General features: G+C 40.7%; 1 protein-coding gene across 1 annotated transcript in view; it reads right to left on the bottom strand.

Annotated features, from left to right (window-relative positions):
• LOC149276992 (neuron navigator 1-like) overlaps positions 1-21,499 on the bottom strand; it is a 61,915-nt gene that overhangs the window by 12,336 nt on the left and 28,080 nt on the right. The window contains exons 4-21 of the mRNA XM_089503177.1: positions 13,986-14,124; positions 13,458-13,737; positions 12,714-13,374; positions 12,235-12,597; positions 12,097-12,138; positions 11,417-11,559; positions 9,938-10,105; positions 9,468-9,520; positions 9,225-9,248; positions 9,027-9,104; positions 3,003-3,086; positions 2,769-2,880; positions 2,444-2,565; positions 2,143-2,321; positions 1,748-1,910; positions 1,251-1,407; positions 814-908; positions 576-671 (exon numbers count right to left, since the gene is read on the bottom strand). Coding sequence (XP_089359303.1) covers positions 576-671; positions 814-908; positions 1,251-1,407; positions 1,748-1,910; positions 2,143-2,321; positions 2,444-2,565; positions 2,769-2,880; positions 3,003-3,086; positions 9,027-9,104; positions 9,225-9,248; positions 9,468-9,520; positions 9,938-10,105; positions 11,417-11,559; positions 12,097-12,138; positions 12,235-12,597; positions 12,714-13,374; positions 13,458-13,737; positions 13,986-14,124 — 2,959 coding nt within the window. The remainder of the gene's footprint in view (positions 1-575; positions 672-813; positions 909-1,250; positions 1,408-1,747; positions 1,911-2,142; positions 2,322-2,443; positions 2,566-2,768; positions 2,881-3,002; positions 3,087-9,026; positions 9,105-9,224; positions 9,249-9,467; positions 9,521-9,937; positions 10,106-11,416; positions 11,560-12,096; positions 12,139-12,234; positions 12,598-12,713; positions 13,375-13,457; positions 13,738-13,985; positions 14,125-21,499) is intronic.

Here is a 21,499-nt window from a genome sequence, read left to right as displayed (position 1 = left end):
TAAGGCATTTCAGGAGGCAGAGTGGCGTATAGAAGGTTAAAAGGCATTTCTGGAGGCAGAGTGGCATTAAGGGGGTTAAAAGGCATTTCACAGAGCACTCTGCCTCCAGAAATGCCTTATGCCCCCCATTTAACACTCCCTCCCCCAAACTTACTGGAGCTTCTGAGTCCCCGGTGCGTAGTCCGGGCAGCGTGTAGAGCTCTACGCGATTCGCGTACACAACTTCCGCTGCAGCCGGGAGGAGCTGCGGTTAGCAGCGGGGGTTGTCTGCGTCCATCGCACAGACCCTCCCCGGCTGTCAGAGATCACGGGGAACTCTGATCTCTGACAGCCGGGGAGGGTCTGGGGGGGCGGGAGAGACAGGAGGATCCAGGTCCCCTGCATCACTGCGGGGGATCTGGATCTTAAGTCTCATAGTTAGACCTAGTTGAGGTCTGATTATAAGATGACCCCGATTATAAGACGAGGGGTATTTTTCTGAGCATTTGCTCTGGAAAAAACCTTGTCTTATAATCGAGCAAATATGGTAATAATAAAGAAGAGAAATCATTATATTGAAAACAGGATATTTGTACCTGAAATGTTTGGCATACTGCTTCATCCAAAGTTTGCCAGTCCGCCTTGTTGCTTATTTTCACGTAACCCAGTAGGAACTCTTGTTGCTTCAGGTCCTGCAGACATATATATATATATAGGTAAGGCTAATGCCAGTCCAGTTTGACCTCTCTATTAGGAAGTCTGCAGTAAGCCTAACATAGCATCATTTTACAGTTCAAACTCCTAGAATGTGAAGGGAAAAAAAAGTTAACTCACCCCTTTTATGATATGCTGAGGGGGCACTCTTATAACTGTACGCAGCGTGACCTCTCTCTGCAGAGAGCCATTTACTCCATCCATGGGTGAGAGGTCTGCAAAAGAAATTGTTTTATTATATGTATGTATTGTATTATATTATACATGTAATGAACGAATTATAGATTTCTCAACAAACATGTTTTTGCCTTCATTGCTATTATAGAGCAGATTGAAAATGCTGAATAACTGATCTTTATGCTTATGATGTCTTCTGCTTTAACCAGTAGTGTCTGCATCTGCAATAAAGTTAGACCTCTTTTCCTTTTATTCCCATGACAATTTTGTATTTGCGGAACATTTTGCAGTTCTGGAACAACAGCAGGGAACTCTGATTCAGAAGCATTTGCCGCGCGAACACAATGGGGTATAAATGCTGAGCAACATCAAATTGCTACCTGAGTCTGCTGATGCAGGGATCCCCAAGGACTGCGTGAGAGTTAAAGCCAAGGAACGTCGAGGGGAGGCGCAGGAGGAAGGAGTGCTTGCAGGTAATGAGGATGGTGGAACCACTTTAAGCCGGTCATTTTCTGCCTTTAGAAGATCTACTTCCAACTGAAACGTAAGGAATAAAAGCGAGACATAGAAGCACAGAATAATACCATGTGCAAAACAGTGAGTAATACAAAAAAAGTGCAAAACAGTGAAAAATCAAAAGTGAGATGTTTCATAGGAGGTCAAATAAACGTAAAACATGAGAAAGTATGATCAACCTCCATTTAAATACCTCAAATCTGTAATATCATTCCCTGCCCAGAACCACTGTATCTCTACCAGGAAATCTTAGTAGTAGTACTAGACTGCACCACCTCTGCCGAAAAGTGAATCCATCTATCTGCATCCTAGCATAAAATATGTACATTGCTATTTGGATAAGTGTATCGTTTCTGGTTACCTGCATATTGTGCATGGTCTCCCGCAGCTGCTCCAACTGATGTGCAGAATTTAAAGCTTCCAAACGAATATCTGTTAGCTTCATTTCCTTCTCCCACAATTCTGAGCGCAGTTCCGACACTTCCCTTTTCTCTGGCTCTTCTCCCTCCTGTGCTTCAAATATTCTAAAGAGGCACAAATACTCTTATCATATCAACATGTTATTTATGGTCATGTTAATTGAAAGATTAGACATGTCACATAACCACATGTACTGTATGTATATTAAGAATACTAATATATATATATTAAGAATCATTAAATATATCTTACTGGTACGAATTAAATATATAGTGCGCTGATATCATTCAAGTGATTCGAAATAGGAAATACAAGAATGGAAAAAAAAAAACTCACACAGACGAGGAGGGGGAAGAGTGCAGGGAGGGGGAGGGTGGTCCTGTGGGTCCATGTTGTTGCTTGGGGGAAGTTGGTGCAGAGGAATCAGGGGTAGCCATTTCCTCAATATCAGCGTAGGAAGAAGTGGACTTGGGTCCTTTCTTCATATTGAATGCCTTGTTAAAGGAACTGCGCAACTGTTTTGTTAACAAAGGAGACAAACATTTAAAGGCAGTTAATAAACAGAGTAGTATATATATGCTGATTTAGCTGTTCCACAGTGGACAATATTTGCCATGCTTCACAGGAGCCAACTTACCCAACTCTTCTTTTTCTTCTTCTTACTCTCGCTGTCCTTGACGCTGCCGGCACTACAATGACTAGAAATGCTGTTTAGGCTGCATATGCTGTCTGATGAATTCTGACGTCTGATGCGCAACTCTGTAATAGCATAGAAACCAGAATGGCTGAGCACACGCAAATAAAGGCTTGCACATACCATTATTTATGGAAATGCTCAGGAGGATAAGCAATCAAATGAGAGATGTAGCCAGGAATACAAGTAAAATGGTTCATTTGTAGTGAATGCAAATTGGGATAGCATGAAAAACAAAGTAAACAGTAGTAGCTGGGTATTAACATACCCCGTGGTGCAACATCAGGTGGATTCAAGGCCCCATGAATGACAGCTTGAGCCTCTGAGTTCTTAGACTTTAGTAATTCGATTGTCTCCCTCAAATCCAGAAGTTCAGTGTCCTAAAATATAGAGCATGAAACGCAAGGTCACACAAAGGCGTCTGAGATTACTACTAGTTAAGAGCCAGGGTAGACTACAATGAATATAACCTTTAGCAACCTCACTCTCCCCAGTCACGTACCTTTTCTTGTGCAGTATCTGCCAAGTGCCGTAATCTAGACGTCATGTTCACCAAGGACTGTTCAAACGCTGCCACTAGATTTGCCTGTGCCAAAAGAAACACATAAGGTAATTGGGATGATGATCCTCAAGGTGGCGTTGTAATTACACACATACAGCAAAAGCGGAGCACTTTACTACTGCATGTCAAGGGATGAGCCTCAAAAATAAATTGGTTGAACAGAGTAATACAATGAGTGTAACAACAAGTTTAAAATGTACAGCTAATTTAAATGGGAAATGCATATCCATGAAGCCTCACACAATTTCACCCATACCCTAAAAACACACAATTTTTAATGCAAACAGTCTGTTTGTCAGAAGACAAGAAATCTTAAAATCGTGTTACTTTACAATAAGTTAAAATTGCTTCCACAATTCACAATGGAAATGTTGTTACGGTCATCTAGACCTCAATCCTGTCACAGCACCCATAGGACTTGTTATTTACACTATAAACACAAATAAAAACTCCTCTTCATAGACATAATATATCCATAAAGGACTATGCTATATAGAATGACAAAGACTTTATCATTTCTGTAATCATCACCCTGCAGGGCCATCTTCATATACAAACATTGGCAGAATAGGTCATACTAAAGAGCTCAGTGACTTTAAACATGGCAGTGTCATAGGATGCCACCTTTGCCACAAGTGAGTTTATGAAATTTCTGTCCTGCTAGATCCACCCCAGTCCACTGCAAGTGCTACTATCTGTAAGTGCTATCATCTGTAGCATCACTCACTAACGAGTTCCAAACTGCCTTCGGAAGCAACATTAGCATAAGCACTGTGTGGAGCTTCATGAAATGGGCTTCCATGGCTGAGCAGCTGCGCACAAGTTGAAGATCACCATGTGCACCATGTAAAGCACACCACCGCTGGACTCTGGAGCAGTGGAAATGTTCTGGTCTGATGGACGAATCTGGGTTTGGCGGATGCCAAGAGAACGCTACCTAATGGAATGCATAGTGCCTGCTGCAAACTTTGCTGGATGAAGGCTAATACTCTGTTTTATTCAGGGTTTGGGCTAGGCCACTTTCAGTAATGGGTAATGTTAATGCTACAGCATACAAAGATATTTTGTTTGACAATTGTATGCTTCCAGCTTTGTCGGAACAGCTTAGGGAAGGCCCTTTTCTATTCCAGCAAGGTCCATAGAGACATGGTTGGATGAGTTAGGTGTAAAAGAACTTGACTGGCATGATCTCACAAACGTGCTACTGGATAAATAGGCAAAATTCCCACAGAAACACTCCAAAATCTTATAGAAACCCTTCCCAGAAAAGCAGAAGCGGTTATAGCTTTATTTTAACGTCTATGTATTTAGAATATATGTCATAAAAGTCTCTGTTGGTGTAATGGTCAGGCATCAGAATAAATTTTGTCCATATAGTGCTCTATACCCCCTACACAGATCTTAGTTGCTCTAACCATACACTTACAAATACACACACACTCTCCCAGGCTCCAGTAACCCTAGGCTCATCCTTGACACTCACCATATGCTGATGCACACACCCATGCCAACACCCACATGCTCAGACTATAGCTAAGACACCAACACACATGGTAGTACCATACAATCACACACATATTCATATTAACACCTTACTATTCCACATAGACATACACACACTCACTCTCTGCTCCCCCTCTTCCAGTTCTTCCTCCCGCCCTCCTTACTTTGGATCTTTATCTTCAGCGCAAGTCACACCGTGTGTGTCACCTGCCATACTTCTACTGTTGGGTCATGTACCAACTGGGTAACTTGTCAACCCTGTGTGTAGGGTGCCCTATACTAATACTAATGGCACCTTAAAGGGGAACTCCCACCATGATTTTGTCCTGTGGTTGCAAGCAACAAGCATATAAAACATATCAGAATATAGCACAGGATTGTGTCACACGTGTTGCAAATGGTGCCAAGCATCCCTACACAAGCCACCAATTGTTGCAAAAATATTAATGGTGATTGTTTATTTGGAACAATACTCTAGCATCACTTACAGCACGTCTTAGTGTCCAAAGCTAGGAAAGGCAACATTTGATGTAGCAAGCAACGGATTTAGTCCATGAAAAGCATGGACTAAAGAGCACCACACCATGTTTTCCAGCACAAAAACCTCCTTCTTTTAACTGAAAAGGGCATTTTGTTTTTCAATCAAATGTAATGCGGTTTAAATGCTTACAAAATGGAAACCGAGATCAGTCTAAACGTGGTATAGCTAGTATTACCTAATCAATTTCATGTTCCAAAGTGCTCTCCAGTCTTTTTACCCACCTGTTTTGGTGAACAAACCGGTTTTATAAATGACTCGTTTTTCTTCTGTTACCAAAAATCAAGTTCTACTGGTTGTTTCATCACATATACGGGTATATTCACTACTACAAATCCAATATAGGAACGTGTAGAAAAATGACTCTCACAGAGTGAAATTTAACAATGTCTTAAAGGGACTTTATATGATATAAATGTTGATTTTGTTTACTCATTTGCAAACGCATTCAAGAATTCTGCAGAATCTGCATGTTTTCGTACTCTCTAGCATCAAGTAACAACAGTCCTGCAATGTATTGCAAAGGTACAAAAAAGTTTTCAGATGTAGTTACAGACCTTTTACTTTGAACAAGTAGTATCTTTAAAAGTCTGAGGAAGAGAAGTTTGTACATGGGGCATAGATCATTTGGGTGCCAGCAGTGTGTCAACCACGAGGGAAAGATTTTCTATTCCTACTACGCATTGTGGGAGGCTATGCATGCAGCCCGCTGTGTACCATACCAGTAATGGAGTATAGAGTGCTGTGAAAAAGTTCTTGCCCCTTTTGTAATTTCTTTTATTTTTGCTTATTTGTCACAAAATACTTAAGGTCCTCCAACAAAATGTGAATAAACACAAAATGCAGCTTTTAAATTACAATTTCATTTATCAAAAGGTAAAGAGTATCAAAATCTACACCCATGTGAAACAGTAATTGCCCCCCTGAGCCTAACAATTGTTTGCGCCATCCTTGGCTACAACTGCAATCAAATGTTTGTGATAACTGGCAATCGCTGGGGAAGAAGTTTGGCCCACTCTTCTTGGCAGAATTGTTTTCACTCTGCCACATCGAAGTTTAGGGTTTTCGAGCAGGAACTGCCTTTTTAACCCCTTCAATCCCCTATAGACGTACCGGGACGTCCAAAAAACGCCCACTAAGAAACCCCTATGGACATCCCGGTACGTCCAGCCCTTCGTGCAGCGTCAGGGACACATCCCTGCCGCTGCACGGGAGACCAGGCTGACGTTTGACAGCCTGGACTCCCCACTGACAGCAGAAGCCGGCTTTCTGCTGTCAGATCGCCTGTAACAGCTTCCGGCATGAAAGCCGGTAAGCTGTTATACGTAAACTGCCCAATCGCGCAGTTTCAAACGCGCGATCGGGCATTCCCTTCCGGGTTGCGTCACTGCGGGGATATCCTGCCCTCCGATGAGGCACAGAGACGCTGCGATCTCTATGCAGGTCTGTGAGGACCTGCATAGAGATCACAGTGTGATCGGTGCAGGGGGATCGCGGGGAGGGGAATGAGAAACCATCTCTCTCACTCCCCCTCCCGTCCTGAAAGAGAAAAGCAGAAAAAAAAACAAAAACGTTAGTCCATTTAAAAAATGTTAAAAAAATCATTAAAATAATAATATAAATAATACAAAAAAAAAAATTATAATGTGAGCTGTGATGTCACTGTGACATCACTGGCATGTTCAGGAGGTCCCTAGGAGGACCTCTAACCATTACTGTGTAAAAAAAAAATACATAAAAAATACAAAAAAATAAAATAAAAAACATTCTTAATAAACCTTACATCTCATTGCCCTAGCATAACATCTAGCCAGTATAACCCTCCTGCCCCCGTTCACAACCCCCAAACCTGTTAAGCCATAGGCATAAAAATTATACAAAATTGTACACCTATGTATGCTCCCTGGTGCTGGGAAAGTCCGGAAAATCTATATAAATTAGGTATTTCTGAAATCAGGACACCTGAATTGATAAACTTGGAGGGGATTTTCCATCACTTTACCTAATTTTGTGAGGATTCAGAGGGAAAATGTAAATAAAAATTAGTTTATTTTTCCAATCTTCGCTAGTTTTTACTTAATTTCTCATTCTAAATTTTCAGCTAATCATCCAACTATGGTATCAAACGAAAGCTCTATCTCTCCTTGAAAAAACAATATATAGTTTACATGGGTAAGCTATTCACAGGAAAAGAGAATAATCGCTAAACCGACATACCGCAAAAACGGCAAAATTGCTCTGGGCTTTGAGGTACCAAAAACCCCTGGGATTGAAGGGGTTAAAGGTCATCCCACAGCATCACAATCAAATTCAGGTCAGAACTTTAACTAGGCCGTGCCAAAACATAATTTTGTTTCTTTTGAGCCATCCAGAGGTGGACATGTTTGTGGGCTTCAGATTATTGTCCTGCTGCAAAACCTAACTGTGCTTGAGCTTTAGGTCAACTGATGGCTGGACATTCTCATTCATGATTTTCTGGCAGAGAGTAGAATTCATGGTTCCAGCAATCATAACAGCAAAACAACCCCTGGACCGTCATACTACCACCGTGTTGGTATGATGTTCTTATTGTGGAATGCTGTGTTCGCTTTACACCGGATGTAAACTGTAACCCATGTCTTCAACAAAAGTTCCACTTCTGACTCAACAGTTCACATAATATTATGGTAAAAGTCTTGGGTGTTATCGAGATGTTCTTGGCAAATCTAAGACAAGCCTTTGTGTTGCTTTTGGTCAGTAGGGGTTTATGCCATGCAACTCTCCCATGGATGCCATTTTGCAGTCTTTCTTATTGTGGAATCATGAACTGAGACCTTAATTGAGGCGAGTGGGGCCTGCAGTTCTTTACATATTAGTCTGGGTTCTTTTGTGGCCTCCTGGAAGAGTACTCAATGTGCTCTTGGAATTGTGGTAGGCTGGCCACTGCTGGGAATGCTCACCAACGTCCCAAGTTTTCTCAGTTCGTAGAGAATGGCTCTCACAGTAGTTTGCAGGATTCCCAGAGTCTTAGATATAGCTTTGCAACCCTTTCCAGACATATATTTGTCAATATTTCTCATCTGTACTTGAATTTCTTTGGATTACTGCATCCCATACTGCTTTTTGAGATCTTTTAGCTAACTTCACTTTGCTAGACAGGTTCTATTTCATTGATGTTTAGATTCATCAGGACCGGCAGTAGTCAATCCTGGGTGTGTCTGGTGAAATTGAACTAATTGATTGATTAAAGGGTTGATTTAGTACTAAGGGGGCAATTATGTTTTCAAATTTTTGTCTAATATTTCTATTAGTTTGATGAACTGGAACATTTAATTGTGACAAATATGCAAAAATAGACGAAATCGGGAAGGGGCAAATACTGTATTTAGCACAGCACTGTATCTATGTATCACTGGCATATTCTTAACAGTACTAAGACATTCAGTCACCATAGACATGAATAAAAACAGGAAATTGCACCAAAGCAACAAAGGAACCAAGTTTGGATATTTAAAATAGAGATTATAGCACCACTTTGAAGGAAGAGTCATGTTATGCGTTCTGCCTATGTCCCTGGCCTCTCTCGCATGGATCCCATAATATAAAAATTGGAAAATATCATGGAGAGATATTTGGTGCTACTTAAAGAACAAGGCAGTTGCCATGCCAACCAATGAAATGTTCCTACTGATTGCACCACTTTACAACTGCTTTTTGCAAGTAACCAGTGCAGCAGTGAGGAGTAGTAGCAAGCAGAATTGAAAAAAAAGAAAGAAAACACATTTCTTTCAATGCGCCGGTGTTACCAAACATTGATAAATCCAACAACACGGCCTAAATAAAACGTTCTAGACATCAGGCCACAATGCCACTTTGCTTAATACAATTCATAAAACTTTTATTAAAGTAGGGTTTTAAGAGTTTGATCATTTACGCACACTCACGTTGGCTGATAACTGCGAAGTCAGAGCTGCTACCTTCTCCTGGGAGGACTCAAGTTCACGGCGTAATTTACGAATTTGCTGTGTGGAAACAAAAAAAAAAAAAGACATTGGACTGTTTAGTCATAACTACAAATTCAGAAAAGGGCCGGATCAACGAAACATCCTTACACAGAGGCAAAAAAAAGGAGAGCAAAGTACCTCAGACTGCATCCTCTCCTCAGCCTGAGACACAAAATGTAGCATGCCAGAGAAAGAGAAAAAATGGGGTTACAGAGAAAGCAGCTTAAGTGGTTGCCTTTTTTTTTTTTTTTTTTAACAGAATAATTTCATAGTATATATACAAGAGCACAGTTTCACTAATCTCACTGCTACATAAAGACATTATATATGCAGCACATGAAACAGACATGCTAGCCTTCCCGCCAAATAATTGGTTCTTACAGAGGAATATGTTGACGATGCACTCGATGCAAGAGACAGGACGGACCCATGAACTGCAAAACAAACAAAGAGCTCGATAAAGACTTGCACTCGAGACCGAGTATTAATTAGCTGGAAAAGAGAACTTTTATGGAATGCAATGATTTGAAGACAATGCAAAATAAAACCAGATTATTAAAAAAGGGGAGAGGTTTGGTAGCTGTACCAAAAGCTTAGAAATACACCACAAAGCAAAAACACCATCCAAATGAATGTCAGGAAAAAATAATCAGAAGCAGCCACGTTGCAACTTTTTTCCAAATTTTGCACACTGACTTGGTGATTGCTGGATTTTTTTTTTGTTTAAACATAAATGATGATTTCTAATGTTCTAATGCATCGTTCGACTTTAATATGACGCTAAAAAAAACCATTAACAAATCACAAGGAATTAGTCGCCAACCTTGCTTAGCATACACTGCTACACTAACCATCATCAGGAGGGTCTCTGAAGGAGCCAGATCTCGTCATGGTTCCCTTTGGACGGTCAGCAAGCGACAAGGAACTTCCCAGGTTTGTAGAGCCAAATAGTTCAAAGGTTGTGTCCTGAGCTGGAATGCTGCTAGAACGAGCAATGCGGGGAGCAGAGGACGGGCTCACTGAAAAGGCAAAAGACAGATTAAAAACCAGAATTCTTTCAAAGGTGAAAGAAGAAAATAAGGGCAAAAAAACTTTAAGTGGAAAAGTTTGCGATAATGGGCTTTGTTGATATTTTTTGTGACAAGATAAAGCAACACAAGGGCCTACCACAAGAAAAATAGCCCTCATCCCAAACACAGGAAACAAAATGTAATGTCTAGATGACCAAGATGAAGGCTAAGAATTAAAGGTACAGATCTACCCTGCTCTGCTTCCTTGCTGGCCATTGTTTCACCCAGCTTTTTATGCCTAATCACTAAATAAGACAAGGGCTCCGAAAAAAAAGTCAACTTTTAAAAAGTGCAATGGGTGTGTTCTTACAGAAGCCCTATAACTAAAAACATATGTATATGGGCTACCTGAAATAAATAGTAAGGTAGCTGTAAAGATGTTAGGGTGTTTATCTGCAAATATACTGCATGAACAATTGCTGCATTAGTTAAACGAAAGAAAAAGAAAATGGCACTGTTAAACAAGTTTAAACGTAGCAAGTAAAATAACCTGGGCTGTTCACTTTCCAAAGAATGTGGATTTATTTTGAAACCCATAACGCACAGTTTGATTCGTTGACACTTGCAACTTGCAAGGCATTTCTGGAGGCAGAGTGGCATATAGGGGGTTAAAAGGCATTTCTGGAGGCAGAGTGGCATATAGGAGGGTATAAGGCATATCAGGGAGGCAGCGTGGCATATAGGGGGGTATAAGGCATTTCTGGGGGCAGATGTGCATAACTGGGGGGGCAGGATGGCAAATAAAAGGAAATAAAAACAAAAAATATACATATTTTTCTCAATCATAGATTTTTTTCTTAAATATGAAAAAATAGTTTACATGAATTCATAAAGAAATAAAAGTTTCTTTGCAGTAGAAAATGTTTTGATTCCATTATGCCTAATATATTTAATTTCTTAGGGCCTTGTAACACTTTTGCTTTCTGGCATTTTAATACAAATAATGTGATAAAAAAGTGTTTTATAGTTAGTTATATGGCAAATAGTGTGACTCGGGTATGTATAAGGGGTGCGTGTGGGTACAAGAGCTTGACCGCGAGATAAAGTATCCCAGTCCGGCCCTGGTAACGTCCGTTCTGTGATCTCATGGATGGGCAGGCTGAGCAGTGAAGACAGACAGGATTAAGAGACCCCACCGAAATGTCCTCAACAAGTTATTTAAATAATAATAAAAAAAAAGAATATTTTTATTTACGATATATACCGTAGTAGTTAAAAAAGGGAAAGGGAAGCATAGAAGGAAAGAAATGGTACGCTTACCCAGGTTGGTCAGCGGTGGCTTTCCCACGTTGGTAAGAGGCAGTGGAGGGGGAAGAGGAGACAGGTCCTCTGCATCCTGCAGTCCTCCTATTGTGTGTGAGTGACGCCTCTCCTTGGGTTCATCCTGAGAATGTGACTGATACCTTGGATGAACAGTTACAGTATAGGTAGTACACAAACCACATTAACCATCTGCAGAAGTTCTGATGAGATTGTGTTTTGAAGTAGGACTCGTCTCATTGGGGACATTTTTCAAGATTTTTTAAATCGGAAACATACGACACCATTTACGGTTTTATCCTGCATTTTTTTTTTAGTGTTTATTATTACTGGTTTACAGTTCTGAATCATCTCATATGTGTTATCAATTATCGTGAAATTGTCACGATAATTTACATTATAGAATGACTTTGTTGCTTCTTCAGCATATAGAAATATTTCTCATCTTCTGCTTCAAATACATATTTTTGTGACATGCTATCTACTATTGCTTACATGATTCTGCATTGGTTATAAAAGTATGAACTATGCAGAATAACATACAATGATTAGTGCATTTTAATCATATAAATTACACATTTAATCCGGATCACAGACAGATACTAAAAATGTTATTCCTCAATAAACACAGCATATCTTTTATGTGTATTCTATACCAAGAAATAATTACAGTTACATACCTCAATCCTTTTTTTGGCAGTGTGTTTCTGTCCTGGATAGTGCTGTTGGACAAGGAAAAAAACATTAAGGTCTTGTAAATGTCATGTTTACAATTCACTACAAATACATATGCATCCATTTAAAAAAAAAAATCTCACCTTTCAATTGCAGGGGATTTAAGGGTGACATCATTCCAACCGGTTTCTGGTGTGTGCTTTTCGCCACCCCCTATTGGGGGTGTAGGGGGGACACTGATAGACAATGGAAGAGACTCCATGCTGCGGTGCAACCCTGACAATTTTGGGTACATCCTGAAACCCCCTAGTCCCTGTGAGAAACTGGCAGAGTTGATGTTCAAGATGGGTGCTGGACTTGGAGTAAGACAGGAACCACTTGGTGGCAGGTCTAGTTGTTTGCTCTGAATCACCTCTGGAACGGAGGGAGTAAAGTCCAAGCTATTGGAATTAACTTTATCCAAATTAGACAGGGTTGGAGTCTTCGTAAATTGCTTTGTTACTGCCCTAAACATAGGGGGGAAAGGAAGAAGAAAATGCTAACTATTCAAACTGGATACGTTAGATAAATGGTGTATGTCATTGCTGTGTGTTAAAGTAATGAAGGGTATGTATTCTCATACCTGTGTGGTGTTGTTGGTGTCCCTTCTTTGCCTTTGCCCACTTGGGATTCCAATTGATTTGAAGTATTTGTTCTGTCCTCTGTGTCCAGGGCCACAGCTTTGGCACGAGCCTTCTCCTTTTCACGATCAGTTTGGTTGACACCTAATCTACCTAACCCTACCTTGGAAGGTTCCTTTAGACGGGACATGGGTGTTGCAGCCTTCCCTTGCACAGGTACCAAGCTAACATCAATAGTGCTGCTTAGAGGTCGGCCGGCACTCCTACTTCCAGTTACACTCATGGAGCTAGATTTGGCAGGCCGTGGGAGACTACGGTACTGAATGTTAGTGCGGGCAGAGGGAGAGAGGAAGCCAGGGTCTGCTGATCCTGAAACGTCTAGGCTAGTCTTGCGGTTACCTCCTGCCGGACCAGATGTGGGCTTGACAGGTATCCCTGAGGACTTAGGAGTTTTGCCTAGTGTGGCAGAGTTCCCAGTGAGTGGAGAAGAGGGAGCAGCAGGTTTTTTGTAGCCAAAAGAAGAAGCTGGACGGGCAATACCCGAGGGAGGCTTCTTTGCATCAGGTGAACGTGGGTCTCTGCTTGCATCAGAAGATGATCGCTGAAGCCCAGCTGTCTTCAAGGTAAGCTTGGCTTTGTCAGTTGCCTTCTGCTCAGATTTGCCTACAAATAAAACAGGATACAATTATGAGGAAAATGCTTGATAAAAATCTATATTCACTGTATAGTTCACAACTATTCCATACCTCCTCCCTTCGGGTTTATCGATCCAGACTGGGTAATAGGAGAAGTAATGCCAACTGGGGGGTTTTTTCCCTTGCGTAGGGGCTGCCCGAGTGTAACAGGTTTTTTGGCCTCTGATTTTGGGGGCTCATCAGTCCTCTCTCGCCGCCATCGAGATGCCCCATGTTCTGACTTTAGGCTGCCACTGTCATACTCCATTCTGCGGGGTGGCCTTTCCTCTGGCTCGCTATGCCAGCTCAGCCCGCTCTCAGCCAGTGAACGTTTTTCTGAGTCTGTCCGGAGCTACAGAGAAGTATAATAGCCTTTTGAAGTTTAATAGCCTTTACAACACGTACCAACATTACGTAACATTTGGTAATATAAGCTTTTTAAATTGTTTGGACAGAGGTCCCACATTTGTGGGAAAAAATTATCTAGCTGCCCTAGACTCTATCAAGTTTGTCTTAAGCCTACTGCAATTCCTTTAACAGCTTTTGAACTGCCAAACTGGATCACTAATGTTACGCAACAATCCCCCCTCGGCATCTTACTGCAATAGCGGAGCTCCGTCGGGATGCTGTTGGCGTGGAAGGCAGGGAGGTGAGTGAGGAGCTTGCGTTACATTCCTCGGAGCTGAGATTTCCAGAAGCATCGCTCAGTCCGCTGCTTATTGAACTACTTTCGTCCCAACTGTAGATAAAATATAGTCACAAATTATTTTAACATGATACGTTAAGCTAGGATCATCAATGGAAAAAAAAAAAAATCAGAATTTCATTGCAGTAATAAACATGCATATATTTTAGACCGTATTCATTATTGGGTCAATAGCAGCAACTCCAGATTCTACTAGCCTCTCCCATTATTCATTACATTAAGAAATGACTTCTCAGACATACTGAAAGAGAAGTGGCTGTGCTCTCCATGTTATGGATTACAGGGTTAAAAAGCATTCAGAACACCCCCTATTATGTGAAAGCGCCACATGTCCAACTAATTGGAATCTCGGTTTCCAGGCTCAGTTGGGGCCAGCTGTCCAGCCAGCTGTTATATAGCTGCTGTTTTCTGGTATAATGGGAAGATTTTACAGGGTTTCAAATAAAAAGTTAAAAAAAAAAAAAAAAGTTTATCAAGGGAAGATTTCCTAAGGTCACACCCAACCAGTTACGTTTTTGTTTTTTTTTAATGACCAGACAGACTTACATACAGATTCAATAATAAGTACTGGGTTTTTTTTTTGTTTGTTTTTAAACCATTACAAATTCCATGGCTGATGTTGAAGTCTGCAGGAAAGAAATATATCTGAAGAAGATCAATCCAGAATTCCAAGAGTTAACAGTATATTCTATACTCTTACTTCACTACCTTCTCCTTGGGGTCTTAAGTGGCCTCAGATTCTCCCCTGACGTTTCCGCTCTGAATCCCTTACACTGCAATTATTCACGCAGCGGCCTCCTTGGTAGGGGGTCGTAGAGCTCACACCATCTGCATACAACTCCCACCGTGCCCTACAGACTTCCTAAGCCTCAAACAGCGGCATACACACCACAACTGTGAGCAACACAACGCCCAATGATCTAATCCAGCGTTCCGAGATCTCATTAGAAGAGTAAGGCTAATAACTGGAATGAAAACACGACCATAAAGCACAGCCCTGTCATAATCGGCACACAAATAATTCTATTTATCCTTTTGACTAAACTGCTTAAACAGCTGATCAGCTATACCCATCACGGACAGACTGTTATGTGGCTAAGCAGGACAGAGTGTGGGATTTCAATAAGGATGCACGAAGGATTGAGGCAACAATCAAATTGGATAATCCCTTAAAAGCCAAATTCCAAAAGCACAATTCAGAAGGATTTTCCCCATTGAGTGGATGGAAAGGTTTGGGGCCAGGGGGCAGTTATTGATGTGCGTGGCACACGAACTCCACAGGGGCCCAATGAAATTGGAAACAGTCAGGATGTTTGCATTAGAAACTCTAGGACTACAAAAGATTGTACGTAAATCCCCTTTCAACAACAACAACAACAAAAACCCACTCCATTCATAATGTAACACGGTCATGGAGGAGAGACGAGAGAGAGGAGGGATGCGATGGAAACATTTAAATATAGTTTATTTCAATACGACAAGAAATGCTAGAGGGTCAGTGGGTTAGATGTAACATTAAGAAGTTTTACTTCACCGAGAGTGTGACTGTTAAGCGGGTTGGCCTCCCTTTAGAGAAGGAAGGAATACAGGAAGGGAATTTAAACACGTGTGGGATAGGCATATATCCTGAATGTAAGACGAGACCAGAAAAGACTGATGAAAGGTTTGTATCTTGAAAGAAGGAAATAAACAAAACAACCAGACTAGATGGGCTGAAATGTTTTCATTTGCTGTGAAATTGTATGTTTTTACTGCTTTAAAATAATACAAGGTATAGAAAGGGCAGCTTTTTAGACTGTGTGAGAACATATATATATTTATATACACACACACACGCACAGGCCACATTATTAGGTACACCTTGCTAGTACCGGGTTGGACCCACTTTTGCCTTCATTCTTTATGGCATACTTTCTACAAGGTGCTGGAAACATTCAGTTGGTGTTCCAAGAAAATGTCCCTCACACCACTACACCACCACCAGCCTGAACCATTGATACAAAGCAGGACGGATCCAGACTTTCGTGTTGTAGCCTCAGTTTCCTGTTCTTTGCAGTCATGAGTGGCACCCGGTGGAGTCTTCTGCTGCTGGAGCCCATCTGCTTCATGGTTTGACGTGTTGTGCGTTCAGAGAAGGTATTCTGCATATCTTGGTTGTAACGAGTTGTTATTTGAGTTAGAGTTGTCTTTCTGTCATCTTGAACCAGTCTGCACATTCTCCTCTGACATCAATAAGGCGTTTCCAGCAACAGAACTGCCGCTCACTGGATATTTTCTCTTTTTCTGACCATTCTCTGTAAACCCTAGAGATGGTTGTGCGTGAAAATCCCAGTAGATCAGCAGTTTCTGAAATACTCAGACCAGCCCGTCTGGACCAACAACCATGACACGTTCAAAGTCACTTAAATCCCCTGTCTTCCCCATTCTGATGCTCAGTCTGAACTTCAGCAAGTTGTCTTGACCACATCTACATGCCTAAATGCATTGAGTTGCTGCTATGTGATTGGCTGATTAGCTATTTGTGTTAACAATGAATTGAACAGTTGTACCAAATAACGTGGCCAGTGAGTGCGTGTAATATTTTAATATTTCCCCCCCCCTATTTTAAGTCTTTAAAGCGGGGGCACGGCATAATTGGGGTTTAGCGTAGGGATGTGCAATCCGTATCGCCCAACGCCCGGGACATACAGTTCCAGGTGCCGTGCAGGTGGGTTTTTTTCTCTTTCATTTAGCCCTGCTGCGGGGGGGGGGGGGGGGAGCGGTATGGTTACGTTCCAGTTTCCCCGCAGCGGTTGAATGCAACCCCTGCTGCTGCCGCCCAGTACTTCTGCCGGGGCTTCTATGACCTTCCGGTGCTCCACCATACAAGCCCCAGCAGACGTGCCGGCAGCAGCGGAGGCTGTCTACACACATCGCGCAGACGTTCACTGCTGGGATCCTCCCCTCTGGCAGCCGGTGAACTTGTATATACCACATGCTAACTGCGTAATACATACCAAAAATGTTAAAAATACATGTATTCCTGTTCATTAGATAAAATACTGTTTTACCATTCCACTAATGTGTATTTTTTTTTCTTTAAAACACTAAATTGGAATCCAAATAATGCAGTAGCAATGTTTCAATCTAGCACACTTTAAAACAACAGCATGTACCATAGCAATACAATTTATACGGTAACTAGAACAATCTCCCATCACCATCAAACATAAAAAAAAGCTAAATCAACCCCATTACATCTTCTATTCCAATAACAAAAGTGGTATGGAAAAGAAATACAATACAAAAATAAAAAAAGTCTAAGCATTTAGCAATACTAACGCACTCATTGATTTCTACAGACAGTCAGCTCGCACAAGTTCAGAAAGGCCATGAACATTGGAAACAGAAACTGAAACACTCGATTGAAAGGGCATACAAAAGGCATACTACTGTTTAAAATGCAAAGTCAGGTCATTTTTTTGTTTAACTTTGCGTTTAACTGCATTTTTATTGTAAGCGTAGAGTGACACATTTGCATCGACAGTTAAGTAATTTGCCTGCCTTGAAGTATAATTTCACAGAAAAGGCTATAAAAGAAGTCAGGTGCCTTATAAAAGAGAAGAATGGTAATGAATTGTGCTTCAGACATTTACATTGCTACAAGTCGCATCTATATGAAAGAACATATATTGACTGTAGTGCTCACTCACTGGAAGACCGTAGCAGACAATTGACAAATCAAGTAAAAGGCAAATGCAATCAATACAAAGGATTTTTTCCTGCAGATATCAATAGTCTCCACACTTCTCAAATTAATATTTACGGACTCATGGCGATCCGTGCCATGTGCAAAATTTCCAGCACCCCTTGTCAAATTATGCGTTGTTGATTTACTAAGTTAAAAGGACATTAACCCCTTAATGACAAAGCCCGTACATGTACAGGCTCAAAATGCATTGTTTTCAATGGGTTTCGGGACCGCCCATTGTCCTTAAGGGGTTAAAATGACCTCTGCCATATTTCTGCAAATTTTCACACCGTTTCATATCACATAAACTGCACTGTAGGTCTGGCTAATAACCCTATTTTATTAATTCCTTTATTCTATGTTTGGTCACATAAAAACAGGAACTTTCTATTGCAACCTATCAGCGCCTGCGTTTGTGTCACATGGCAATAGCGTCCTCATCAAAAAATACCCTAGCAATATTCATCAGAAAGTAACGATAATGGACTCTTACAAAGCAAGGGAAAGCTATACAAAGATCGCAGCTCTTCCTGCTATTTTAACCTCTTGTAAACTCTTTAAGAAAACAGCAGTTAGGACATGATGTTAAAATCAAGACAAGATTTGGAAGACCAAGTAAAACAAATCTCTGAGAATGGCAAAACGGGGCAGGAATGCAGAACAAAACCCCCAGATGATGGCAAAAGACCTGCAGGAACGCTTAGCTGGCCCAGGAGCCAAAGTGCACCAGCCCACTGTGCAGCACTACTTGCCCAAACATGTTCAGCATGGAAGTCATCAGAAGGAAACCTTACAATATAATCTACGAAAGTCAACGTGTGAAATATACACCACAATACTTCGGTAAACCAGCAGTGTTTTGGAACCACGTGCTGTGGTCAAACGAATGTATTCAAATCTCTCTGGCTACAACTAAGGTGTTTTTGAGAAAGAGCAAGAAGAAAATAAGTAGAAAGGCTGTAAGCCGGGGACAAGAACACTTTTGAAGGCTATGATGTTTGCCATGGGAGGTCTTTCTAAACACTGACTGATAGACTATTCAAACTTTTTGCACACGGCACATTTTGTTTTCTTCCCAATTAGTTAAATTCATCACATCAATAGTAACTGTGCCTTCAACTCTGCAGAAATACGTCAAGTTTGGGTTTGTTTGCTGCAGAGGCTGTGTGTTAACTTCTTCTCACTTAGAAAACCAAACACGTCTTTGGCTACTAGAGTCGAAACAACCGGAGATGGCATCTGGAGAACTCTGCGGACTGAAAGCAGTCTATCATTTGACTAAACACCCTAAAAAGAAAGGCAATGTTAGTGTGGCAAACAAGCATTAATTTCCCCAAGTAAAAGAAACACAGACTTACCTAATTATAAAAGAAAACAAAATGCAATCTGCTAGGTTATATATAATAAATAGATCCCTAGTGATATATTTGCTTTGAATACTAAAACATCACAATGGCTTTGTTTTTTGTCGTTAAGAAGTCATGTGGTTAACCAATAGGTTACTCTTGTTTGAGAGAGGCTGAGCGTACAAGGTAAAGATACGGTGATCGTGTAACAGATGACAGACAAGATTGCCAATAGATAATAAAAATACACTGCAGTCATCATGTATTTTATATATTAGCTTTTTGCATTCATCCGTATCATTCTATACGTTTGCTCTCTTTCCCGGCTCCCTCAGGTATCTGCCTTTCTTCAAACAGTGCCAGTAAGCTCCAATGCTGGCTCACATGAGATTTCCAGACCCTTGACTGCAAGTTCACCCATCAATTTAAACTGCTTTGCTGCCACTGATTAAGTTCTTCTAGCAGCCAAATGGTTGCAAATCGCAGGGAGCAGGATGGTCTATGCGGAAGCTCTGGAGCTGGGGGAGTTGTCAACAAGTAACATGCCCCCCCCCCCTTCAAGGTAAAGGAGTAATCATACTCCTATAATGCTAAGCACAGGCTGGAATCTGGGTATGCCTGGGCATCATAGGGGTGTGATTGCTGTTAGCAATATATATATATATATATATATATATATATATATATATATATATATAATTGATTTTTTTTTGTCCAATTTTGATGTGTTACTTATTTTTAATTAGAGTTATTTTATTTTTTTTTAAAGGTGTGAGTGGGGGGGGAAGCATTCATTTCCGGCCAAGTGAATGCTGAATTTTCAGCTTTTCGGTCCAGAAATGTCATTTCGGTACATTTACATTTTTGCTGCCCTGGAAGGGAAGAAACTAGTATTTGCTGAGCTGTTTTCCAGTACTACAGGTGTAGGGGTTAATCTGAAATGAAGCTTTTCAGGTCATAGGTCAAGCGCTATAATCACAGCTTTTGTTTTATGAACAATGCTATATTAAGAATAGATATGTTATCACATTAATGTGGATTATCTGGTTTACTGTGAGAAAAGAGTAAATAAAGTAGCTCTAGCACTAAAGTATATTTTGCTTACAAGAGGGTTTTTATTGTGCCGGTTTCATAATTGTAACACTTGGTGACCTCACAGTCAACTGGACATAAAATGAAGATGCTAGGAAAGAAAAGGAAAATGACTGAAAGGAGGAAAGGAAAGAAAAATAAAGAGAGAGAGAGAAGCGTCGAAAAACAAGAGAAAATGAGCACTATGTACTCAGGCAGTAACCAGCTCTTCTTACAATGTATTATAGGTGGAGAACACTAAAAACTGAGAAATTGGCAGAAACACGGTGTAGTAATGTTTTCTACTTTTATCACTTTACAGTATAACAGCTTTTTAATTACACTGGGAGTTACATAGAAACAGGTCACTTCCCAGTATGTAGTCATTTTACATGCATGTGCACTTTACAACATGTGCACGTTTATTAAAAAAAGCTTTCATTTTATGTTTCTCCAAGTCGTAAAGACAGGAAGTTAGTAAAATTATAGAGTGACTGAGCCCTGACTGAGCTGTATACAGGCAATTAAAGATTTCACATTGACCACTTCTGTCTTTTGGACTCTTAACTCTGGCCCTGTCGTTTGCAAATAATCATGGCTTTGCTCTACAGCCAATGGGCTTATATATATATATATATATATATATATATATATATATATAAATACATACACACATTGATGGAGAGCCCTTTTTCTCTTCCTTCTGAAACTACCAAACACAACTCTTCCCACACCAAGTGCCTAATACAATGTCGTAAATCAAATGCAGCCTGTTGTGCTTCAAACATTGTGCAGAGGTGTGTGTGTGTGTGTGTGTGTGTGTACGCCGCGTCTGTGAATGTCAGAATGTGTTCTACTCTTGTGTCTACTTACACAAGTTCCAGAGTAAACAAAGTGAAGTAGCCGGGAGAAGCGTTTGTGTCTATAAATACAGCGTTGTGTCTGTGCTCTATAAAATTTATTATGCAGAAGAATGATGTGTAGAACTTTTGCTAACGACAAAACTCGTTCGAATTAAAACTACCTACAGCTCTCCTTCAACCGCATCCCCTTGGATTGGACAGTGTCTGCATGAAGCCCTGCTTTAAGGACATTCACTCTAAGGGCATAGTTATGGAGCAACCATTACCCCGTTCACGTACACTCCTTTCGGAGAACGGACACCTAACTTTGGCTTAGCCTGTGAATTCTCTTCTTGTCGTACCCGTTCAATATATGTATTGTTTGAAGATTGTTGGCGCTATATAAATAAAAGATAATA

Source organism: Sceloporus occidentalis, unplaced genomic scaffold, assembly GCF_023333645.1.
Source record: "Sceloporus occidentalis isolate IW3139 unplaced genomic scaffold, rSceOcc1.0.p SCAF_222, whole genome shotgun sequence".
NCBI lineage: Eukaryota > Metazoa > Chordata > Lepidosauria > Squamata > Phrynosomatidae > Sceloporus > Sceloporus occidentalis.
Note: the sequence above shows the minus strand (reverse complement) of the source record. Positions and strands in the feature narration are given on the sequence as shown.